Source organism: Hemiscyllium ocellatum, chromosome 47 (assembly GCF_020745735.1).
Source record: "Hemiscyllium ocellatum isolate sHemOce1 chromosome 47, sHemOce1.pat.X.cur, whole genome shotgun sequence".
Lineage (NCBI taxonomy): Eukaryota > Metazoa > Chordata > Chondrichthyes > Orectolobiformes > Hemiscylliidae > Hemiscyllium > Hemiscyllium ocellatum.
This window is the reverse complement of record NC_083447.1, coordinates 6102997-6126028: the sequence shown is the minus strand read 5'-3', so window position 1 is coordinate 6126028 and position 23032 is coordinate 6102997. Positions and strand designations below refer to the sequence as shown.

At 47.9% G+C, this 23032-nt stretch overlaps 1 protein-coding gene across 1 annotated transcript in view; it reads right to left on the bottom strand.

The window, feature by feature from the left end:
* LOC132836687 (ras and Rab interactor 3-like) overlaps window positions 1-23032 on the bottom strand; it is a 60545-nt gene that overhangs the window by 26191 nt on the left and 11322 nt on the right. Inside the window, exons 2-3 of the mRNA XM_060856085.1 lie at window positions 17963-18158; window positions 13247-13355 (exon numbers count right to left, since the gene is read on the bottom strand). Coding sequence (XP_060712068.1) covers window positions 13247-13355; window positions 17963-18158 — 305 coding nt within the window. The remainder of the gene's footprint in view (window positions 1-13246; window positions 13356-17962; window positions 18159-23032) is intronic.

The window sequence follows — 23032 nt, the reverse complement described above, 5'->3', positions numbered from 1 at the left end:
TAAATGTTTGAGTACACATATGAACAGATTCAAGGACAGCTTCTTCCCCTCTGTCATTACCCTGATGCACTGGTATGGTATGATCTACTTATAAAGCACCTATGACAACACTTTTCACTGTATCTCGGCACACGTGACACCAATAAATCAAATCAAATCAAATCCCGTCTCTGAGAAAAAACAGCCCCTAATTTCCCAATCCATCTGCAACCACAAAGTTTCTGATCCATGGGATTGTAATGAAGTAGCTACATTAAATGCTTCAAGCGAACTGCCTTAGTTACCCTGCTGCCCTCCTTGTGAGTGAGTTACACACAAACTGTACGTCAGAAAGCAGAGGGCAAGAATTCATCACCTTTACATGTTAAACACAATACACACACAGAGGTGCTAACTTGTGAGTCAGAGAGTCATACAGCACGGAAACAGACCCTTCGGCCCAACCAGTCCATAATCCCAAATTCAACTAGTCCCACCTGCCTGCTCCCGGCCCATATCCCTCCAAACCTTTCCTATACATGAACTTATCTAAATGTCTTTTAAATGTTGTAACCGTACCCACATCCACCACTTCCTCAGGAAGTTCATTACACACACAAACCTTTGCCTTTTACGTCATTTTTAAATCTCTCTCCTCTCACCTTAAAGATGTGCCCCCTACTCTTAAAATCCTCCATCCTAGGGGAAAGATACCTACCATCAACTCTATCAATACCCCTCATTATTTTATAAACCTCTACAAGGTCACCTCTCAACCTCCTAAGATCCAGTGAAAACACTCCTAGCCTTTCTTTATAACTCAAATCTTCCATACCCAGCAACGTCCTGGTAAATCTCTTCTGAACCTTCTCCAGCTTGATAATATCCTTTCTATAACTGGGTGACCAGAATGGAGACCTGCGTTTATGTAGCGCCTTCCACATCCCCAGGACACACCAAAGCCTTTTGCAGCCAATGAAGTGTAAGTGGTAAAAAGCTAAGTCATTCGAGAGAGAGGGAGGATGGGTGATGGGTTAACCTGGGAGTCACCATGCCCCAGGTGAGGACAAAGGTGGGACCTACAGGGTAACTTCAGACGGTGTGCGAATCCAACCCGTATACCGCATACCAGCCGTCCAGCCAACTGACCCCAGAGCAGAGGTCATTTCATGAAAGATGGCTGGCCAGGCCAAAGGTGGCAATATCACTGGCGTAATAATTCTGGAGCAGGAGTTCAAATCCCAACATGCTAACTATTGGAAATTGGATCCAGTTGTTCATATATCTGAAATAGAAAGGAGGTCTCGATAATAGGGAGCAGGACAATTTGCAAACTCCCTTCAGTTGATAATGTGAAGCTAAAATCATTGGAGAGCCAATGAGATGCGCTGTATTAGAGAAAGACAGCTAGTGGTGAGTTGAAACTTTTTTCATTCACTGGTAGGATGTGGTCAGTTTTTACTAATTGTCCCCTTGAGAAGGTGGGGGTGAGCTGCCTTCTTGAACCACTGCAGTCCAGCTGCTGTGGGTTGACTCACAATACCCTGAGGGAGGAAATTCAGCCACACTGAAGGAACAGTGATATATTTCCAAGTCGGGAGGGTGAGTGGAAGGGAATTAGCAGGGGGTGGTGTTCCCATGTGCATGCTGCCCTTGTCCTTCTCGATGGAAGTGACTGTGGGTTTGGAAGGTGCTGCCTGAGGGTCTTTGGTGAATCTGAAGGTCAGGCAAGGTTGAGAAAGGGTGACCTTCACGGTGACCTCAGTCAGCGCTGGAACTGTTACCCACACTGCATTGTAAACTAGTCAGAGAGCCACACAACACGGAAACAGACCCTTCGGTCCAACTCATCCATGCTGACCAGATGTTCTAAATTCATCTCGTCTCATTTGCCAGCATTTAGCCCATATCCCATTTAAATCCATCCAGATGCCTTTTAAATGTTATAATTGTACCAGTCTCCACCACGTCCTCTGGCAGCTCATTCCATACACGTACCACCCTCTGTGTGAAAAAGTTGCCCCTCAGGCTTTTTCTGTCTTTCCCCTCTCACCGTAAACCTATATCCTCTAGTTTTGGATTCCCCAACTCTGGGAAAAAGACCTCGGCTACTCATCCTATCCATGCCCCTCATATCTTGTAAACCTCCATAAGGTTGCCCCTCAGCCTCTGACACTCCAGAGAAAATAGCCCCAGTCTATTCAGCCTCTCCCTATAGCTCTATTCCTCTAACGCAGCAACGTCCTGAAAATCTTTTCTGCATTCTTGCAAGTTTAGCAACATCTTTCCCATAACAGGGAGACCAGAATTGAATGTAGTATTCAAAGAGTGGCCTAACCAATGTCCTGTACAGCCGCAACATGACCTCTAAACCCCTATACTCAATGCACTGACCACAGTTATTGAGCCCGCAATTTGATAAAGACAGTCTAATGTCAGTTGGGGATAATTATTAGGCTCTGGGATGAACTCTCCCCTGGTTGCCTTGCAATCATGGCTGATTGTGATTTTTTTGTTGGATAGTTATATGTGCCTGAAAGGTGACTTGGGGTCTCAGTGTAATATCTTGGCTGAAAGACGGTTTCTGTGACACTGTAGCACCCCCTCAGTACAGGCTCAAAGTCTCTGGGACTACCCACTGAGGCCCTGGTTTGAGATTGAGACGAACCCATGGTTTGAGTAAATTATTGCAGAAACAGAAATTGCTGGAGAGACTCAGCAGGTCGCGAAGCAGCTGTGGAGAGGAAGCAGAGTTAACAAATTGTGGTCCAGTCGAGAGTGTGTGACCCTGGAAAAGCGCAGCAGGTCAGGCAGCACCCAAGAAGCAAGAGAATCGACGTTTTGGGCCAGAGCCCACTTTCTCCATTTCTGGTCCAGTGACCCTTCTTGTGAACTGAGTTTTGAATCTAAGAATCTTAGCCGTTCTGAAGCAGGGTCACTCGACCCGAGATATTAACTCTGCTTTCTCTCTCCACAGCTGCTGAGTTTCTCCAGCAATCTCTGCTTTCATTTTTTTTAAGTGTAATCTGTCTACGATAGTGAGTAGAGTGAGTTCTTTTTTGATTAAATCTTTTATTGAGATCTGTCTCTTGATTACATTTTTAAAATATAAAACCGAGGTAGGAAGTGGTGGAGGCTGGTACAATTACAGCATTTAAAAGGCATCTGGATGGGTATATGAATAGGAAGGGTTTAGAGAAATATGGGCCAAGTGCTGGAAAATGGGACTAGATTAGTTGAGGAGGATATTAAACTAGAGAGAGCAGAAGAAATTTACAAGGACTTTGCTGGATTCAAGGGTCTGAGTTATAGGGAGAGGTTGGACAAGTTAGGACTTTTTTGTACGAGATTGATGGGAGTCCTGGGAGGTCCTGGGAGGTATATAAGATCATGAGAGGCTTGAATATGGTGAATGCACTCAGTCGTTTTCCCAGGTTTGAGGAATCAAGGACAAGAGGTCATCAGTTTAAGGTTAGAGGGGAAAGAATAAAAGGGATCCTGAGGGGCAACTTTTTAACACAGAGGGTGGTACGCATAAGGAATAAGCTGCTGGTGGAAGTGGTTGAGGTGGGTACATTAACAATGTTTAAAAGGCATTTGGACCAATACATGGATAGGAAAGGTTTAGAGGGATATAGGCCAAGTGCAGGGAAATGGGGTTAGTGTGGACAGACATTTTGTTCAGCGTGGACCAGTTAGGGCCAAAGGGCTTGTCTCTATGCTGTAGAACTCTATGACTATGTGATGTCTGGTCAGCATGGACGAATTGGACCTAAGGGTCTGTCTTTGTGCTCTACATCTCTATGACTCTAAGTGCCGTCCTTTGAGTTTTATTTAATGAGTAAACTGTTTCCCCCTTTGTCAGTAGGATTCGAGAACAGCGATGACTGAATGGAAAAGACAGACCAGAAATGGTGCACTGACGGAGTAAACAAAACTGAGCTCATATCCACCCTCCCTTCATCCACAAGTCACCGAAACACTTGTGGAAAGGGTGGAGAGAATCTTTCCACCAGGCTGACGTTTGAGGCAATCTTTCCCCTTCCAGTGGGGGATGAAATTCAATCAGTTTCCGAGACATTAACAAAACTGAAAGCAACCGAAAAATATCAAATTTCTGACGCAGCATAATTCCGCTGAAACAGCAGCACGGTAAAATGCCATATTTTGTTTATTCAATGGATGTGGATGTCTCTGGCTAGGCCCAGCATTTATTGCCCAGGCCCTAATTGGTCCAGAGGACAGATAAGAGTCAACCCCATTGCTGTGGGTCTGGAGTCACGTGTAGACCCAGACCAGGTAAGGATGGCAGGTTCCTTCCCTAAAGGAGATTAGTGACCCAGATGGGATTTTCCAGTAATGGATACATGGTCATCATTTTTGAGATTTGTAGCTCAGGTTGAGGTTCTCGATGTAGGTTTGCTCGCAGAGCTGGAAGGTTTATTTCCAGATATTTCACCACCATCTAGGTAGGAATTTCTTCAGCCAGAGGGTGGCAAATCTACCGGCCTATCTTCCTTTCCACCTACCCGCTCCACCCTCCTCTGACCTAACACCTTCATCCCCACCCCCATTCACCCATTGTACTCTTTGCTACCTTCCCCCACCCTCCTCTTTGACCCATCACCTCCATCCCCACCCCCATCCACCCATTGTACTCTATGCTACCCATTGCCACAAAGGGCTGTAGAGGTCAAGTCATTGAGTGTATTTAAGACAAAGATAGGTTGTTGATTGTAGAATAAATTAGAAGGCTCATTTCCAGGCGTTTCATCACCCTACTAGGTAACATCTTCCTTCCAACTCAGCGAGCAAACCTACACCCATGGTTATCATTAGACTCTTCATTCAAGATCTTTATTGAATTTATATTTTGCTGTTGTGGGACTCGAATCCAGTTTCCCCAGAACATTAGCTTGGTCTCCGGATTAACAGCCCAGTGATAATACCACTAGGCCAGCACTTCCCCTACCCCGCATGGTCTTTATGGCTGGAGTGATTGGAGCTTAAAAATAGAAACATCTCTTACTGTACAGGATGTTGGTGAGGCCATACGTGGAGAACTAGGGTTCAGAGGGATCTGGTAAAAACAAGGACTGCAGATGCTGGAAACCAGAGTCTAGATTAGAGTGGTGCTGGAAAGGCACAGCAGGTCAGGCAGCAACTGAAAATCGATGTTTCAGGCAAAAGCCCTTCATCAGAAATAGAGACAGGGTGCCTGCAGAGTGGAGAGATAAATGAGAGAGGGGTGGGGGTGGAGAGAAAGTAACATAGAGTACAATGGGTGAATGGGGGTGGGGATGAAGGTGTTAGGTCAGAGAGGAGGGTGGAGTGGGTAGGTGGGAAGGAACTTAGGCCGGTAGAACAGGTCATGAGGACGGTGCTGAGCTGGAAGGTTGGAGCTGGGGTGAGGTGGGGGAAGGGGAAATAAGGAAACTGGAGAAATCCACATTGATGCCATGGGATTCGAAGTGTTCCGAGACGGAAGATGAGGCGTTCTTCCTTCACCGCCGCTCCCTCACCACCAGACGCCTGGAGGAAGAACACCTCATCTTCCGCCTCGGAACACTTCAACCCCAGGGCATCAATGTGGACTTCACCAGTTTCCTCATTTCCCCTTCCCCCACCTCACCCCAGCTCCAACCTTCCAGCTCAGCACCGCCCTCATGACCTGTCTTACCTGCCAATCTTCCTTTCCACCTATCCACTCCACCCTCCTCTCTGACCTATCACCTCCATCTCCACCCCCATTCACCTATTGTACTCTATGCTACTTTCTCCCCACCCCCACCCCCTTCTCATTTATCTCCCCACTCTGCAGGCACTCTGCCTCTATTAAAGGCTTTTGCCCGAAACGTCAATTTTCCTGCTCCTTGGATGCTGCCTGACCTGCTGTGCTTTTCCAGCACCATTCTGATCTAGACATCAGAGGGATATGGGCCAAGTGCTGCCAAATGGGACTAGATCAGTTTAGGATATCTGGTGGGCATTGATGAGTTGGACTAAAGGGTCTGTTTCCATGCTGTACCTCTCAATGACTCGGTAACTGTGTACAATTTTGATACTTAAAGAAATGGATGGAATGGCCTGGATGAACCTTTAAAAAGGAAATGAGAAGGAATTCCTTCAGCCAGAGGGTGGCGAATCTGTGGAAACCCATTGCCACTGAGGGCTGTAGAGGCCAAGTCATTGAGAGTATTTAAGATAAAGATAGGTAGATTCTTGATTGTAGAATACATTAGAATCCCTACAGCTGTGGAAACAGGCCATTCAAGTACACACTAACCTTCTGAAGAGCATCTCACCCAGACCCCACCCTGCGACTCTATCCCTGTAACCCTGCATTTCCTGTGACTCTCCCACCTCAGCCTGCATGTCTCTGAACACTACGGGCAATTTTCCGTGGCCAATCCACTCTAACCCGCACATCTTTGGACTGTGGGAGGAAACCGGAGCACCCGGAGGAAACCCACGCAGACACGGGGAGAACATGCAAACTCCACACAGACAGTTGCCCGAGGCTGGAATTGAACCCAGGTCCCTGGAACTATGAAATAAGGGGATCAAGAGTTACTGGGAGAAGGCAGGAGAATGGTGTTGAGAAACACATCAGCCAGACCCGAATGGGCCGAATGGCCTAATTCTGCTCCTCTATTTTAGGCTTTGGAGGCAGCTCAAAAACGCTGATTCCTAGTGTCGATCTATTGAGATTAGGTTCGTTATTCATTATAGTTTCCACAAATGAGGGGTGATCTTATTCAAACACATGAGATTCTGAAGAAGGGTGACTGGACCCGATATGTTAGCTCTGTTTTCTCTCCACAAATGCTGCCAGCTCTGCTGAGTTTCTCCAGCAATATCTGTTTTGGGTTAAGATTCTGAAGTGGGGGGCGGGGAACAGGGGAGTTGCGAAGAAGACGTTTTCACTCGTGGGGAGTGGGCAGAGATGTACCAAGGTCACCGGCTGGGTCTCATCGAACGTGGATTCCCTGATGGAGGCCGTCCAAACTGAGGGAGATCTGGCCGGGTTTGAGAGAGGAATGTCAGAGATATTGAGTAGCTTGTCTCAGTGAGAGACCAAAGAAAACTGCAGATGTTGGAACCCAAGGTAGACAGGCAGGAGGCTGGAAGAACACTTATAACTAAAGGGTGAATGGTAATGCCAAACTGAGGAGATATTTCGGGGAGATTGGTGATACCAATCTAAGGAGTTATTTCGGGGGATTGGTGATGCCAAACTGAGGAGTTATTTCGGGGGGATTGGTGATGCCAATCTGAGGAGTTATTTCGGGGGGATTGGTGATGCCAATCTGAGGAGTTATTTCGGGGGATTGGTGATACCAATCTGAGGAGTTATTTCGGGGGATTGGTGATGCCAATCTGAGGAGTTATTTCAGGGGGATTGGTGATACCAATCTGAGGAGTTATTTCGGGGGGATTGGTGATGCCAATCTGAGGAGTTATTTCGGGGGATTGGTGATACCAATCTGAGGAGTTATTTCAGGGGGATTGGTGATACCAATCTGAGGAGTTATTTGAGGGGATTGGTGATGCCAATCTGAGGAGTTATTTCGGGGGATTGGTGATGCCAATCTGAGGAGTTATTTCGGGGGATTGGTGATACCAATCTGAGGAGTTATTTTGGGGGATTGGTGATGCCAATCTGAAGTGTTATTTCGGGGGATTGGTGATACCAATCTGAGGAGTTATTTCGGGGGATTGGTGATGCCAATCTGAAGTGTTATTTCGGGGGATTGGTGATACCAATCTGAGGAGTTATTTCAGGGGGATTGGTGATACCAATCTGAGGAGTTATTTGAGGGGATTGGTGATGCCAATCTGAGGAGTTATTTCGGGGGATTGGTGATACCAATCTGAGGAGTTATTTCGGGGGCTGGTGATGCCAATCTGAGGAGTTATTTCGGGGGATTGGTGATGCCAATCTGAGGAGTTATTTCGGGGGATTGGTGATACCAATCTGAGGAGTTATTTCGGGGGATTGGTGATACCAATCTGAGGAGTTATTTCAGGGGAATTGGTGATACCAATCTGAGGAGTTATTTCGGGGGCTGGTGATGCCAATCTGAGGAGTTATTTCGGGGGATTGGTGATGCCAATCTGAGGAGTTATTTCGGGGGATTGGTGATACCAATCTGAGGAGTTATTTCGGGGGATTGGTGATGCCAAACTGAGGAGTTATTTCGGGGGATTGGTGATGCCAATCTGAAGTGTTATTTCGGGGGATTGGTGATACCAATCTGAGGAGTTATTTCGGGGGATTGGTGATACCAATCTGAGGAGTTATTTCGGGGGATTGGTGATGCCAATCTGAAGTGTTATTTCGGGGGATTGGTGATGCCAATCTGAAGTGTTATTTCGGGGGATTGGTGATACCAATCTGAAGTGTTATTTCAGGGGAAATCTCAAGCTAGAGGAAGGAGCTGCAGACAAAAGGGGACGCTTGGTTAAACTGAAGGAATTTCTTCTTCTGGGGGTTAGTGAGTGTCAGGGTGGATCATGTGGAAGGATTTCTGAAATACTGGGGAGTCTATGCCGAGCTGTGGCAAAAGGGGAGATGAGGCCGTGGGGGAGAGCAGTCATGTTCTTGTTAGATATCAGGGCAGGTTTGAAGTCTCTGCTTCTGATTGTAACCTAATAAAATGCCCCCAAATGCACTACAAGAGGGTAAATTAGGTCAAATCTGACACCCCCTGAGAATCATAGGGAGATTCACAGCATCTGATCAAAGTCTTGGAGAGCATGAAACAGGAGCAACAATAAACCCCACTGAGGGGACAATACCTTTCCTTTCTGATTCATTCACAGGATGTGGGTGTCACTGGCTCGGCCTGCATTTATTGCCCATGCCTAATTGCCCGTGAGAGGGCAATCCAGCGTGACCATGGCTGTTCTTTCGGTTTCAAACTCACTCACCCGCCCACATGATCCCCTATTCTTGGTTTCTTCAAGACCAAACTTCTGTGGCTCTGACCTTTCGATACACACAGCCCCGGAGCACTTTCTCCCAGTGGTCTTTAAGGAGGCCATGATGTGGAGGGGCTGCTGTTGGACTCCCCAGTAAAAATCACACAACACCAGGTTATAGTCCAACAGGTTTATTTGGACACACTAGCTTTCAGAGCGTTGCTCCTTCATCAGGTAGCTACCTCGCGCTCTGAATGCTTGTACTGCCAAATTGACCTGTTGGACTATAACCTGGTGGCATGTGATTTTTATCTTTAAGGAGGGGGAGGGGAGGAAGCGATGCACAACATGAGGGCGGAGTTGGGTTACTTATGTGTGAGGTATAAGTACTATTGACAAAGTACGCCATAAGATGGAACAGAACTAGGTCATTCAGCCCATCGACTCTGCTCTCCCATTCAATGTGATCACGGCTGATCTGATAATCCTCAACTCCACTTTCCTGCCTTTCCCCTAGAACCCTCCATTCCCTTCCCGATGAAAAACCTCTCTGCCTCAGACTGGAATGTAGTTAATGCCCCAGCCTCGACAACCCACTGTGGGCAAGAATTGCACAGATTCACTTGCCTGAGAGAAGGAATTCCTCCCCATCTCCCTCAGGAAGGGAGCTGTTAAGTATTACTGAGAAAAAATATAATTTTTGCAAAGTCATAGAGCACGGAGACAAACCCTTCGGCCCAACCAGTCCATGCCGACCATAATTCCAACTAAACTCATTCCACCTAGCTCCAAATATTTCTCTGCTACCCATTTTAGCGATGCACCCTACAGTGCAAAACACTGCTCTTATGAATTGTCTTGACAACAGATGAAAACCTTCAACTTTTAGGTACATAATTCTTTGAAATTTGCACCTAATGTAGACAGGGTAGGTAAGAAGGTATTTAGTCAGCCTGCCTTCATTGCTCAGACCTTTGAGTGTAGGAGGTGGGTCGTCATGCTGAGGTTCTACAGGACGTTGGTGATTAGATAAGATTCCTAACAGTATGGAAACAGGCCATTTGGCCCAACAAGTCAACACCGACCCTCCGAAGAGCAACCCACCCAGACCCATTCCCCTACCCTATATTTCTGACTAATTCACCTAACACTATGGGCAATTTCACCACGACCAATTCACCTGGTCAGCGCATCTTTTGGATTGTGGGAGGAAACCAGAGCACCTGGAGGAAACCCACAGACACGGAGAATGTGCAAACTCCACACAGACAGTCGCCCAAGGTGATTGTTGTGTTCGGAGGGGAAGTAGGTGCTGAGGCCAGGGAGGCTCCCGAACTGGTCCCCAGTCGGGGCTAGGCGTCCAAGACAGGTTGGGGTGTGGATTCGGAATTTTCTTTCTGACCGCACGTGCCAGGGGTTTAGAAAGTGGGGCACAGAGTTGGGTTGGAAGTGATGGCAACACAAGATGTTTTTAACACAGCTTGTCATTTCTTAGATTACATAATTCAGTCAGAATCAAGTCGATCTTTCCATTGTTATGCTCATCAACTTCCTCTCGAGTCTTTGAACTCATCATGTTTTTGTCCCTCTGCACCCACAAAGTTTGCTCGTTCGGTTTAAACTATGAGTCTCGAACAGATAATGCCATTGCGTGTAACCTTTGTTGTACATCTTTTTTCCTATTTGTCTTCCTTTTTTGTTTGTGTTTTTTTGTCATACTCGGAATGACACGACATTATTCCAATCTCTGAGCGATGGCGCAAGTGTCAGGGAGGGCCTGGGGGCTGAGGTTTTGGGGCGCCGCGAATCAGGGATTAAACACACACCCCCTCCCAACTGTACCCCCACCACACACGCACACACATCACGCCCCCGACCCCCACCACCCATGACAGGGAACCCCAGGTTTGCGAATTCGCCAGAGTCCTCACTGACCAGGGTTGGAATGGAGGGGTTACAATTGAACTCACTGCCTCTGGTTAATGGGGAGATTAGGGAGAGTCCTGGTATAAAATAGGGATGAGGGAGCAGGGAAACAGAGGCAGAGAGCAACAGGGAATAGAGAGACAGGGAGGGAGAGAGAGAGACGGAGAATGGGGGGACAGTGAAGGGTAAGGCAATTCAACGGGCAACAGGGATGGTGGTCAGGCCCACAAACCCTGAATCAATTAGATTTAGAAACTTTACAGTGTGAAAACAGGCCATTTAGCCAACAATTCCACACAAACCCTCCGAAAAGTATCCCACCCATATCCATTATTACTATAAGACTTATTACTCTATATTTCCCCTGACTAACCTACCCTAACCTACACATCCTTGAACACTATGGGACAATTTCCTCCGGGTGCTCCAGTTTCCTCCCAGTGTCCAAAAATGTGCAGGTTAGGGTGGATTGGCTGTGGGAAATTGCCCCGTGGTGTTCAGGGATGTGTAGGTTAGGGGTAAATGTCAAGTAGTAGGGTAGGGGAATGCGTCTGGGAGGGCTATCCTTTGGAGGGTCTGTGTCAACCTGTGGGACAAATGGTTTGTTTCCATGCTGTAGGGATTCTAAGTATTCAGTTAAAGCAGGGATGGTGTCTGTGAGTGTGTGTGTGTGTATGTGTGTGTATATGTGTGTGTGTATGGGTGTGTTTGTGTGGGCGTGGGTGTGTGGGTGTGTGAGTGTGTGAGTGTGTATGTGTGTGGGTGTGTGTGTATATGTGTGTGGGTGTGTGTGTGTGTATATGTGTGTCTGTATGGGTGTGTGTGTATGTGTGTGGGTGTGTGTATGTGTGTGGGTGTGTGTGTGGGTGTGTGTATATGGGTGAGTGTGTGTGTATGTGTGTGGGTGTGTGTGTGGCTGTGCGTGTGAATGTATGTGTATTTGTGTGGGTGTGGGTGGATGTGTGTGTGTGTATGTGTGTGTGTGTATGTGTGTGTATGTGTGTGGGTGTGGGTGTGTGTGTGGGTATGTGTGGGCGTGTGTGTGTGTGTGGTGTGTGTGTGGGGGGGTGTGTGTGGGTGTGTGTGGGTGTGTGTGTATATGTGTATTTGTGTGGGTGAGGGTGTGGGTGTGTGTGGGTGGGTGTGTGTGTGGGTGTGTGTGTGTGTGGGTGGTGTGTGTGGGTGTGGGGGTGTGTGTGCGTGCGTGTGTGTGGTGGGTGTGTGTGTGGTGTGTGTGTGTGTGTGGGTGGGTGTGTATGTGGGCGTGTGTGGGGGGGGGAATGTGTGGGTGTGTGTGGGTGTGTCTGGGTGTGTGTGTGTGTGACTCCACCCTGATTACAACTGCATGCAATGTGTGATGACCTTAGAGTCGGAGATGTACAACACAGAAACAGACCCTCTGGTTCAACCCGTCCATGCCAACCAGATATACTCAACTAATCTAGTCCCACTTGCCAGCATTTGGCTCATATCCCACTAAACCCTTCCTATTCATGTAGCAATCCAGATGCCTTTTAAATGTTGTAATTGTACCAGCCTCCACCACTTCCTCTGGCAGCTCATTCCATACACACACCACCCTCTGAGTGAAAATGTTGCCCCTGAGGTCTCTTTTATATCTTTCTCCTCGCACCCTAAACCTATGCCCTCTAGTTCTGGACTCCCTAACCCCAGGGAAAGACCTTGCCTATTTACTCTACTGTGCCTCTCATGATTTTATAAACCTCTATAAGGTCACTCCTCAGCCTCCAGTGCTCCAGAGAAAATAGCCCCAGCCTAATCAACCTCTCTCTATAGCTCAAACCCTGGCAATATCCTTGTAAATCTTTTCTGAACCCTTTCAAGTTTCACAACATCCTTCCGATAGGGAGGAGACCAGAATTGCACACAATATTCCAACAGTGCCCTAACCAATGTCCTGTACAGCCGCAACATGACCTCCCAACTCCTGTACTCAATACTCTGACCAATAAAGGAAAGCATACCAAATGCCTTCTTCACTATCCTATCTACCTGCGACTCCACTTTCAAGGAGCTACAAACCTGCACTCCAAGGTCTCTTTGTTCAGCAACACTCCCTAGGACTTACCATTCAGGGTATAAGTCCTGCTAAGATTTGCTTTCTCAAAATGCAGCACCTCACATTTATCTGAATTAAACTCCATCTGCCACTTCTCAGCCCATTGGCCCATCTGGTCCAGATCCTGTTGTAATCTGAGGTAACCCTCTTCGCTGTCCACTACACCTCCAATTTTGGTGTCATCTGCAAATTTACTAACTGTACCTCTTACATTCACATCCAAATCGTTTATATAAATGACGAAAAGCAGTGGACCCAGCACCAATCCAACCATCCAGGTTCAATAGCTGGTCAAGGGCCTAGACCCAAGGGAAGTGGTTACAGAGAGAAACTTACCAAAAGCATCCTCCTTAACAACGAAATCCTGACACCCAGAAGCTCCGTTTCCGAGTCGAACTGTCAGCATCTTATTTTTCCCACAATTATTACTCCACATCAGAAATGTCTGAAATTAGGAAGGAGACAGTTCTGTATGAGTGTATCAGTGCTGTAATAGAGTCCTTACCTCTGAGCTGGGAGACCCTGGTTGGGCTCCAGAAGATACGTCACACCCCCACGGAACGGACTGTATCGGAAAATATCTAGAATGTAAAACATCTCCAGGCTCTTTCCCGCTTTCCATTCCCTCAGTGTCATCCAGAACGCTGTAGGCTGGGTCTAACCTTGCACCAATTCCCATTCCCCATCACTGGCCCCCAGACAAGCACTGCTTCCATTTTAAAAACATTCTCTTCCTTGTTTCTGCCTCCCTCCATGGGCTTCACCTCCTCTGCCCTGGCCCTGTGATCTCCCCTGGCTTCCCAAGTCCCTGGAAACCTCCGCACTCCCCTACCTCCAGCCTCTAGAGTATCCCTTCCATATTCCCATCGTTCCACCATTGGCGGCTATGCCTTCAGTTGGCACGGACCTGGAATACCCTCCCTAGCTCTCTCTCTCTCTTCCTTTAAGACGATCTGTAAAACCACCCTCTCCAACCCCAGCTCAGGGTCACCTGTCGCTCAGTTCAAGTGTCTCAGGCTCAAATTCCGTTGCATAATGCTTGCTACAAAGCACCTCAGGATGCTCAAGGTGCTACATAAATTAAGTTGTTGTTAACGCCAACGTCCATTCTGATTTCAGGTCAACGTGGATAGCTTCTTCTGAGAGACTCTTGATGCACAGAATTCAAATAAAGACAAGCTGGCAAATGTGGAGAAAGTGAGGACTACAGATGCTGGAGATCAGAGTCGAGAGTGTGATGCTGGAAAAGCACAGCAGGTCAGGCAGTATCCGAGGAGCAGGAGAGTTGATGTTTCGGGCAAAAGCCCTTCATCTTTCCTGATGAAGGGCTTATGCCTGAAACGTCAACTCTCCTGCTCCTTGGATGCTGCCTGACCTGATGTGCTTTTCCAGCAACACACTCTCAAAGCTGACAAATGGAAACGAAATTGAGCAGTTTGGGTCTATACTCTCTGAAGTATAGAAGATTGAGAGGAGATCTGATTGAGGTCCAGGAGATGCTAAAGGGGACTCTGACAAAATAAACAGACAGAGAATGTCTTCTCTCGGGACGTGGATAGGGTAAGTAGACAAAGTCTTTTCCCTGGGGTGGGGGAGCCCAGAACTAAAAGGACATAGGTTTAGGATGAGAGGGGAAAGATATAAAAGAGATCTATGGGACAACGTTTTCACACAGAGGACAGTACGTGTATGGAATGAGCTGCCAGAGGAAGTGGTGGAGGCTGGTACGATTACGACATTTAAAAGGCATCTAGATGGGTACATGAATAGGAAGGGTTTGGAGGGATATGGGACAAATACCGACAAATGGGACTAAATTAGGTTAGGATATCTGGAAACAGCATAGAAACAGACCCTTCGGTCCAACTTGTTCATGCTGAACAGATATCCCAATCTAATCTCATCCCATTTGCCAGCACCCGGCCCATATCCCTCTAAACCCTTCCTATTCATATACCCATCCCGATGCCCTGTAAATGTACCAGCCTCCACCACTTCCTCTGGCAGCTCATTCCACACACGCACCACCCTTTAGTGAAAAAGTTGCCCCTTAGGTCCATTTTAAATCTTTCCCTCTCACCCTAAACCCAGAACCCTCTAACTCTGGACTCCCCCACCCCAGGGAAAAGACATTGTCTATTCACTCTATCCACGCCCCTCATGATTTTTATAAACCTCTATAAGGTCACCCCTCAGCCTCTGATGCTCCAGGGAAAACAGCCCCAGCCTATTCAGCCTCTCTCTATCGCTCCTAACATGGCCCTCCAACTCCTCTATAGGTATCCCTCCCTTTTCTGAAGTTCACTTCACATCACTTCGCTTCTACAAAAGACCAACATTAGTGCTTGTTTTCACTGACCGAAAGGAATCTGGAGAGGAGTTTAGCTTTTTCGAAAAGATGTGGAATTTTTCCCACATAAATTAGTGCTTCTTTGCTGACCTCCATTTTGGTTTACTAAAGGTTGCACAGGAATGCTCTACTTTCAGATAGTGGGGGGATACCTGCAGTCAATGCACCACCCAGTAGGGGCAATCATACCAAATACCACCTTCACTACCCCTCAGCCTCCAGGGTGGCACGGTGGCTCAGTGGTTAGCACTGCTGCCTCACAGCACCAGGGTCCCAGGTTCAATTCCAGCCTCAGATGACTGCCTGTGTGGAGTTGGCATGTTCTCCCCGTGTCTGTGTGGGTTTCCTCCGGGTACTCCGGTTTCCTCCCACAGTCCAAAGATGTAGGTGAATTGGCCATGCTAAATTGCCCGTAGTGTTAGGTGCATTAGTCAGAGGGAAATGGGTCTCGGGGGGGTTACTCTTTGGAGGGTCGGTGTGGACTGGTTGGGTCAAAGGGCTTGTTTCCACACTGTAGGGAATCTAGTCTGTCTACCTGTGACTCCACTTTCAAAGAACTATGAACCTGCATTCCCAAAACTCCCCAGGAAAAGAGCTGTGTAGAGTTTGAAAGGTTTGATGGTCGAGGGGGAGGTGCCTATCTGTCTATAACGGCAAAAAATATCAGGATAACACACAGGGTGAGTCGGGAAATGGTACGTTAAGAATGATTGGCTCCTGGGCTGAAATCTGTCTTGGTTATCGGGAAAATTCAAGCTGTGGGATTGTTTCTGGAGGTTTGGGGTGGGAGATTTGTCAACTGCTCACCCTCCCCCATTATTGTGCCCTGACCCTTCACCATGGATACCGTTGTCAACTCACAGCACGGACATTACCCTCTGCGCAGGCTGGAACACTGAGCAGAGTCTGACAGTCCAGTAGCATCCTGTCGGGCTGCTGCACTGCCAGAGGGGCTATTTTTCAGGATAAGATGCCTCTCCTCTCCTATGATCACTGATCCGAACGGGAACAGCAGGGGAGTTCTGTCCCGGGGCAATATTTAACCCTTAACCATCATCAGTAAAAATGAAGTCACCTGACGAAGGAGCAGCGCTCCGAAAGCTCATGATTAAACCTGTTGGACTATAACCTGGTGTCGTGTGATGTCTGACCTCCTCCACTGAGTGTAGGAGACTGGCACATTGCAACATCCAGGACTCCGAGGGGAGGGAAGGCATTGAAGGCGTGGACGCAAGTCACTGTCAAAGGCCCTCCGAATACAGAACACAGAGAATTTGGAAACTGTACAAAACCTTGGAATGGGTGTTTAACATGTAATAAGTGAGGTCAATAGTAACTGTGATTGCAAATGCACTGAGTAAATACAGTGATTAGATTTGCACTTTAAATAATGTCAACTTAGATCAGATAAATAATGCACTCTTATAAACTAAGTGAGTAATGTATGTTTTGTGTGAAAATACTTAGCACTAATTACATTATATCAACATCCTGAGAACAGGTAAAATCCAGATGGGGATGATTATAATGTTATGATCACTGTTTCCTGGAAACCAGACGGATAAAGAATGGATGAAGTGGAGAGGGACTTTGGATATGGGAAGAGGCAGGGGAAGCCTGGGTTTGGTCCCCTTTAGGAGATTAAGGGGTGATTTAAGGTTCAAAATGATGAGGTGTTCTGAGAGAGTAAATAGAGGGAGTCTGTTTAGACTGATAGAAGAGTTGGTGACACATTGGTGGAAGGAGCAGGGGTGGGGGGAGGTGGAGGGGATTTACTTTTTAAACTCACTGAGGAGAACAAGTTATATAGTTTGTTGAAAGTGTCGTCACAGACGGACAGGGCGGTGAAGAAGGCATTTAGCGTGCTGGCATTCATCAGTTGAGGCATTGAGTATCAGAGTTGGACGTTATGTTACAGCTGTATATGTTGTTGGTGAGGTCGCACATGGAGTATTGTGTACGTCACCTTGTTATAGAAAGGACATTGTTAAATTGGAAAGCGTGCAATGAAGATTTACGAGGATATTGCCAGGACTAGTCGGCCTGGATTATAGGGAGAGGTTAGCCAGGAGAGGACATTATTCCTAGAAACGTAGGAGAAAGCAGGGTGACCTTATTGAGGTATGTACAATCACGAGGGGCATTGATAGGATGAATGCAGAAAATCTTTTTCCTAGGAATGGGGAATTGAAAACTAGTGGCCATAGGTTTAAGGAGAGAGGGGAAAGAGTTAAGAAGGGACCTGAGGGGCAACTTCTTCACCCAGAAAGTGGGGCGGGTGTGGAATGGGTGCTAGAGGAAGTGGTTGAGGCTGGTACAATAAAAACATTTAAAAACATTTGGATGGGAAGGGTTTAGAGGGATATGGACCAAATGGAGGCAATTGGAACCAGCTGAGTGGGCACCATGGTCAGCACGGACCAGGTTGGGCCGAAGGGCCTGTTTCCACACAGTCTGGCTCTCTCACTCTACGTTATGGTCTTCAATGTGTTGCCTGAGAGGAATGCGAAAGCATTGGGGAGTTAGGTAAATACTGGCCAACAAAATATGTTCAGGGGAGTGGAAAGGGGAGAGTGACTCTTCACTCGATGAGCCAGTATTGGGAGACTGGACCGAATGGCCTCCTCCTATGTTGACTGAAAACCCAAGCGCGTTACAATTGAGCACAGGAGGAGCCAACGTGGCAGTGTCTGCAGGCTTACCCCTGGCGGCTGATTCCTCAGGATGTTCCTGACTTGTGCTGACTCGATCCCCAGCTGCAGCCAGATGTTGTGGGACAGCATCAGTTTGTCGAAGAGAGTGAGCTTTGTAGGCACCGGGACATTTCCTGGAACCTCCTCCTTCTCGCAAAGCCTCGGGTATTCTCCATTGCACAGCTGTTTGTGAGGGCTGCAGGGACTGAGGGACAAGACCATCGACATTAACACCAGCACGAACCACAGCTCCCCGAGAGCAGTCACGTTCCACTTACATCTCTTATGGACTTGGGCATTGTACAGCCATCCCTAATCGCCCTGGGGACGAGGGTGATAAAAACAGCCATTCAGCCCCTCAAGGAGAAACTGAGGACTGCAGATTAGAGTCAAGGTTAGAGTGGTGCTGGAAAAGCACAGCAGGTCAGGCAGCATCTGAGGAGCAGGAGAATTAACATTTCGGTTCCTGATGAAGGGCTTTTGCTCGAAACATCGATTTTCCTGCTCCTCGGATGCTGCCTGACCTGCTGTGCTTTTCCAGCGCCACTCTAATCTTGATTCAGCCCCTTGAGCCTGTTCCACCATTCAGTGAGATCAGGGTCAAAAATAACACGAGGTTATAGCCTGACAGGTTTATTTGAAGACACAAGCTTTCGGAGGATTGCTCCTACACCTGATGAAGGGGCAGTGTTTGTGATTTTAAAAAAAAGACCTGTCAGACTATAACCCGATGTGGTGTGACTTCTGACCTTGTCCACCCCAGGCTAACACCGGCACCTCAACACCAAAGAGACGATGGTTGATCTGCACCCTCACCCCCCACTTTCTGGCCCACCTACCTTTGCTGAACAAAACATTATCTCTGATCCAGAATTAACAACTGAAGTTAAAAACCACATGACACTAGGTTAAAGTCTGACAAGTTTATTTAGAAGCACTAACTTTCAAAGCTGGAGCAGAGGACGCCATGGAGCGTTATGGGGTTGGAAGAGATTACAGAGATCGTGAAGGGTATGTAGGGATTCGAAAACGAGGGTGAGAGTTTTGAAGCCAGTTCATTCCATGAATGGGAGCCAATATTGTTTGTGACAACCATCTGATGAAGGAGCAGCGCTCTGAAAGCTAGTGCTTCCAAATAAACCTGATTTTTAACTTTGTCCACCCCAGTCCAACACCAGCTCTTCCAAATCATAGAGTCACAGAGATGTACAGCATGGAAACAGACCCTTCAGTCCAACCCGTCCATGCCGACCAGATATCCCAACCCAATCTAGTCCCACCTGCCAGCACCCAGCCCATAGTCCTCACCAGGCCTAGCTTTACATGGTGTCAGAATCACTTCCTAATTTCTTACCCCCTCATGAACTTAGAATCGTTGTTAATTGTCTCTAGGTTGGCTGGTGAGATAGAAATAGAGCTTTTTTTTGTGTGGAGAGAGTGCACTGACTCTCATTCTACACCCAGTGTTAAAGCTGCTCTCTATTTACACAGAGTCACAGGGAAACAGACCCTTCGGTCCAACTCGTCCATGCCGACCAAGTTTCCCAAACTAAACTCAATCCTTTTGCCTGCGTTTGGTACATACACCTATCCAAAATGTGCTCAGAGTCAATATCCATCACTGGCATCTCCACATGCACATTAACACACCTCAACGATATGACTGACAGGCCATTGGCATAATCTATTTAAGACGGAGAGTGATAGGTTCCTGAGTATCAAGGGTTACGAGAGAAAGCGGGGGACTGGGGTTGAGAAATTCATCAGCCATGATTGAATGGAGGGAGACAATGATACTGGAGGCAGGAGGCTGGGAGAACACAGCAAGCCAGGCAGCATTGGGAGGTGGAGACATCAGCGTTTCAGGTGTAACCCTTCTTCAGGACTCTATTGAATGGTGGAGCAGACTCGATGGGCTGAATGGCCTAATTTCTGCTCCTACGTCTTATGGTTACCACATGGAAGGAGGCTATTCAGCCCACCCCTTTACATACTAACCCTCCACACGAATGACTCACTTAACAACGGTCGCCCATCTTTTCCGGGTACCCTGCAACATCTTCCTCCAGAAAATGCTTCAACTCTCTTTCAAAGGGCGTGGCTGACCCAGCCTCGACCACCATCCTAGCCACTCACCGTGGGGGGTTTTCCCTGAATGTCACCTTTCGTTCTTGTATTGGATCGATACCTTCTCCATCTTTATCTTTCAGCCAATAGGGTCATAGGTGTCAACAACATGGAAACAGGCCCTTCGGCCCATCTTACCCATGCCGCCCAGTTTCCACAATTAGTCTGGTCCCATTTGCCTGTTTACGGTCCATACCTCTCCATATCTATCCCATCCACATACTTGTCTAGATGTTTCTTCAATGACAAAGTTGAACTTGCTTCCCCCACTACCTCTGGCAGTCCATTCCAGACCCTCACCCCCCTCCGTGTGAAACAATTGCCCCTCTGGACCCTTTTGTACCTCTTCCCCCCTCACCTTAAACCTATGCCTTCTAGTTTTAGATTCCCCTACCGTGAGGAAAAGATGTTGGCTACCTATTTTATCTCTCCCCTTCATGATTTAATAGACCTCTTTCAGGTCAGTCTCCTATGCTCCAGGGAAAAATTCCCAGCCCATCCAACCTCTCCTTATAACTCAAACCTTCCAGTCCGAATAGCATCCTAGTAAACCTTTTGTGCACTCTTTGTAGTTTAATAATATCCTTTCTACAGTAGGGTGACCAGAACTGTACGCAGTATTCCAAATGTGGCCTCATCAACATCTTGTACAGCTGTAGCAAGACATCCCAACACCTATACTCAGTGCTCTGACCTCGCAAGCTGAAAGCCTCCTTCACTGCCCTGTCTCCCTGTGACTCCACCCCCAATGAGGTATGAACCCCTGGACCTCTTTGTTCAATAACACTCCTGAGGGCTCTACCATTGACTGTGTAAGTCCTGCCCTGGTTTGACCCACCAAACTGCAACACCTCGTATTAATCCAAATTAAACTCCATCTGCTATGCCTCAGCCCACTTGCCCAGCTGATCAAGATATACTCTTTAACTGGAGCTTTCAAGGTTAGGGGTGGCATATGTAGAAGGTGGTCCCAGGGCAGAGCGGCCTCTCCTTTCTCCTCTGTTCCCAGAAGCAACCAAATCATGTTGAGAAAGAACATTGGAACCTCTCTCCCTCTGTCTTCACCCACATAATGATGTCAAGCTTTATGACTTTGGTCTAAACAAAGCGTTCTTATCTGTGTGGGATCAGAGAAGCAGGACGGCAGTGAGGGTGGCAACGTGACAATGACAAAGCCAGACCTCCACTCCAAAGAGGATGGGACGCTACCACCTGGGGCTGATGTCATATCCTGGGTTCTATCACCAAGAGTTGATGTCATATCCTGGGTTCTATCACCCATGGTTGATGTCATATCCTGGGTTCTGTCAACCAGGGTTGATGTCATATCCTGGGTTCTGTCAACCAGGGCTGATGCCATATCCTGGGTTCTGTCAACCAAGGTTGATGTCATATCCTGGGTTCTGTCAACCAGGGCTGATGTCATATCCTGGGTTTTGTCACCCAGGGCTGATGTCACTTCCTGTCCATCAAAGGGACCATGAACATTTTTACTTCCATCACCAACGATGAGACACAACCAGGGGAACAGAAAAGTCAAATTTGCTCTTTCCGCAAACTCATTCCCAAAGCAATTGAGGTGCATTTTGTCACCCCTGCACTTGTGACACAGTGGTAGTGCTCCTACCTTTGAGCCAGGTGACCTGGATCAAGTCACATCTGCTCCAGAGGAATTATTATAATTGTTGGGGAGCTCCCTTTACAGATTGGTCTATTCCTTTCCGTTATTCCAGAAGGTAATGTGGCTTCCACATTCCCAACTCCCCCACACCAATGACCTCTGACCCCCTCATGAGTAAAGAGGACCTCTGCCTTAAAAAACCTGCAATGACTCCGCCTGCGCCACGCTCTGAGAAAGAGTATCCTTATCGTATTGAATCACAGAATAGGCTATTCCTGCTCCAAATAGTAGGTTCAAACTCTCTACTGGAAATAGCTGCCAATTGGTCCACAGCATCTTCCCACAGAGCAGCAATGAGATCGGCTGATTGGCTGAGGTCCGGGCCAGTGGCTCTCTATCACTGTTGATGTCGTAGTGGAGCCTTTAGGAACAGCTCAGAAAGTCGCGAGACACTGGGCTCAGCAGATTACTGTAAGGAAGGGACACTGACAGAGCAGCACTCCCTCAGTGGACTCACCGTCAGCCCGCACTTCCTCAGTCTGTACTCCCTCAGTCTGTACTCCGTCATTCTGTACTCCCTCAGTCTGCACTCCCTTGGTCCGTACTCCCTCAGTCTGCACTCCCTCAGTCTGTACTCCGTCAGTCTGTACTCCCTCAGTCTGCACTCCCTTGGTCCGTACTCCCTCAGTCTGTACTCCCTCAGTCTGCACTCCCTTGGTCCGTACTCCCTCAGTCTGCACTCCCTCAGTCCGCACTCCCTCAGTCCGCACTCCCTCAGTCCGTACTCCCTCAGTCTGCACTCCCTCAGTCCGCACTCCCTCAGTCCGTACTCCCTCAGTCTGCACTCCCTCAGTCTGCACTCCCTCAGCTCACACTCCCTCAGTCTGCGCTCCCTCAGTCTGTACTCCCTCGGTCTGTACTCCCTCAGTCTGTACTCCCTCAGTCTGTACTCCCTCAGCTCATACTCCCTCAGTCTGTACTCCTCGGTCTGTACTCCCTCAGTCTGTATGCCCTCGGTCTGTACTCCCTCGGTCTGTACTCCCTCAGTCTGTACTCCCTCGGTCTGCACTCCCTCAGTCTGCGCTCCCTCAGTCTGCACTCCGTCAGTCTGCACTCCCTCAGTCTGTACACCCTCGGTCTGTACTCCCTCAGTCTGTATGCCCTCGGTCTGTACTCCCTCGGTCTGTACTCCCTCAGTCTGTACTCCCTCGGTCTGCACTCCCTCAGTCTGCGCTCCCTCAGTCTGCACTCCGTCAGTCTGCACTCCCTCAGTCTGTACTCCCTCGGTCTGTACTCCCTCAGTCTGCACTCCCTCGGTCTGTACTCCCTCA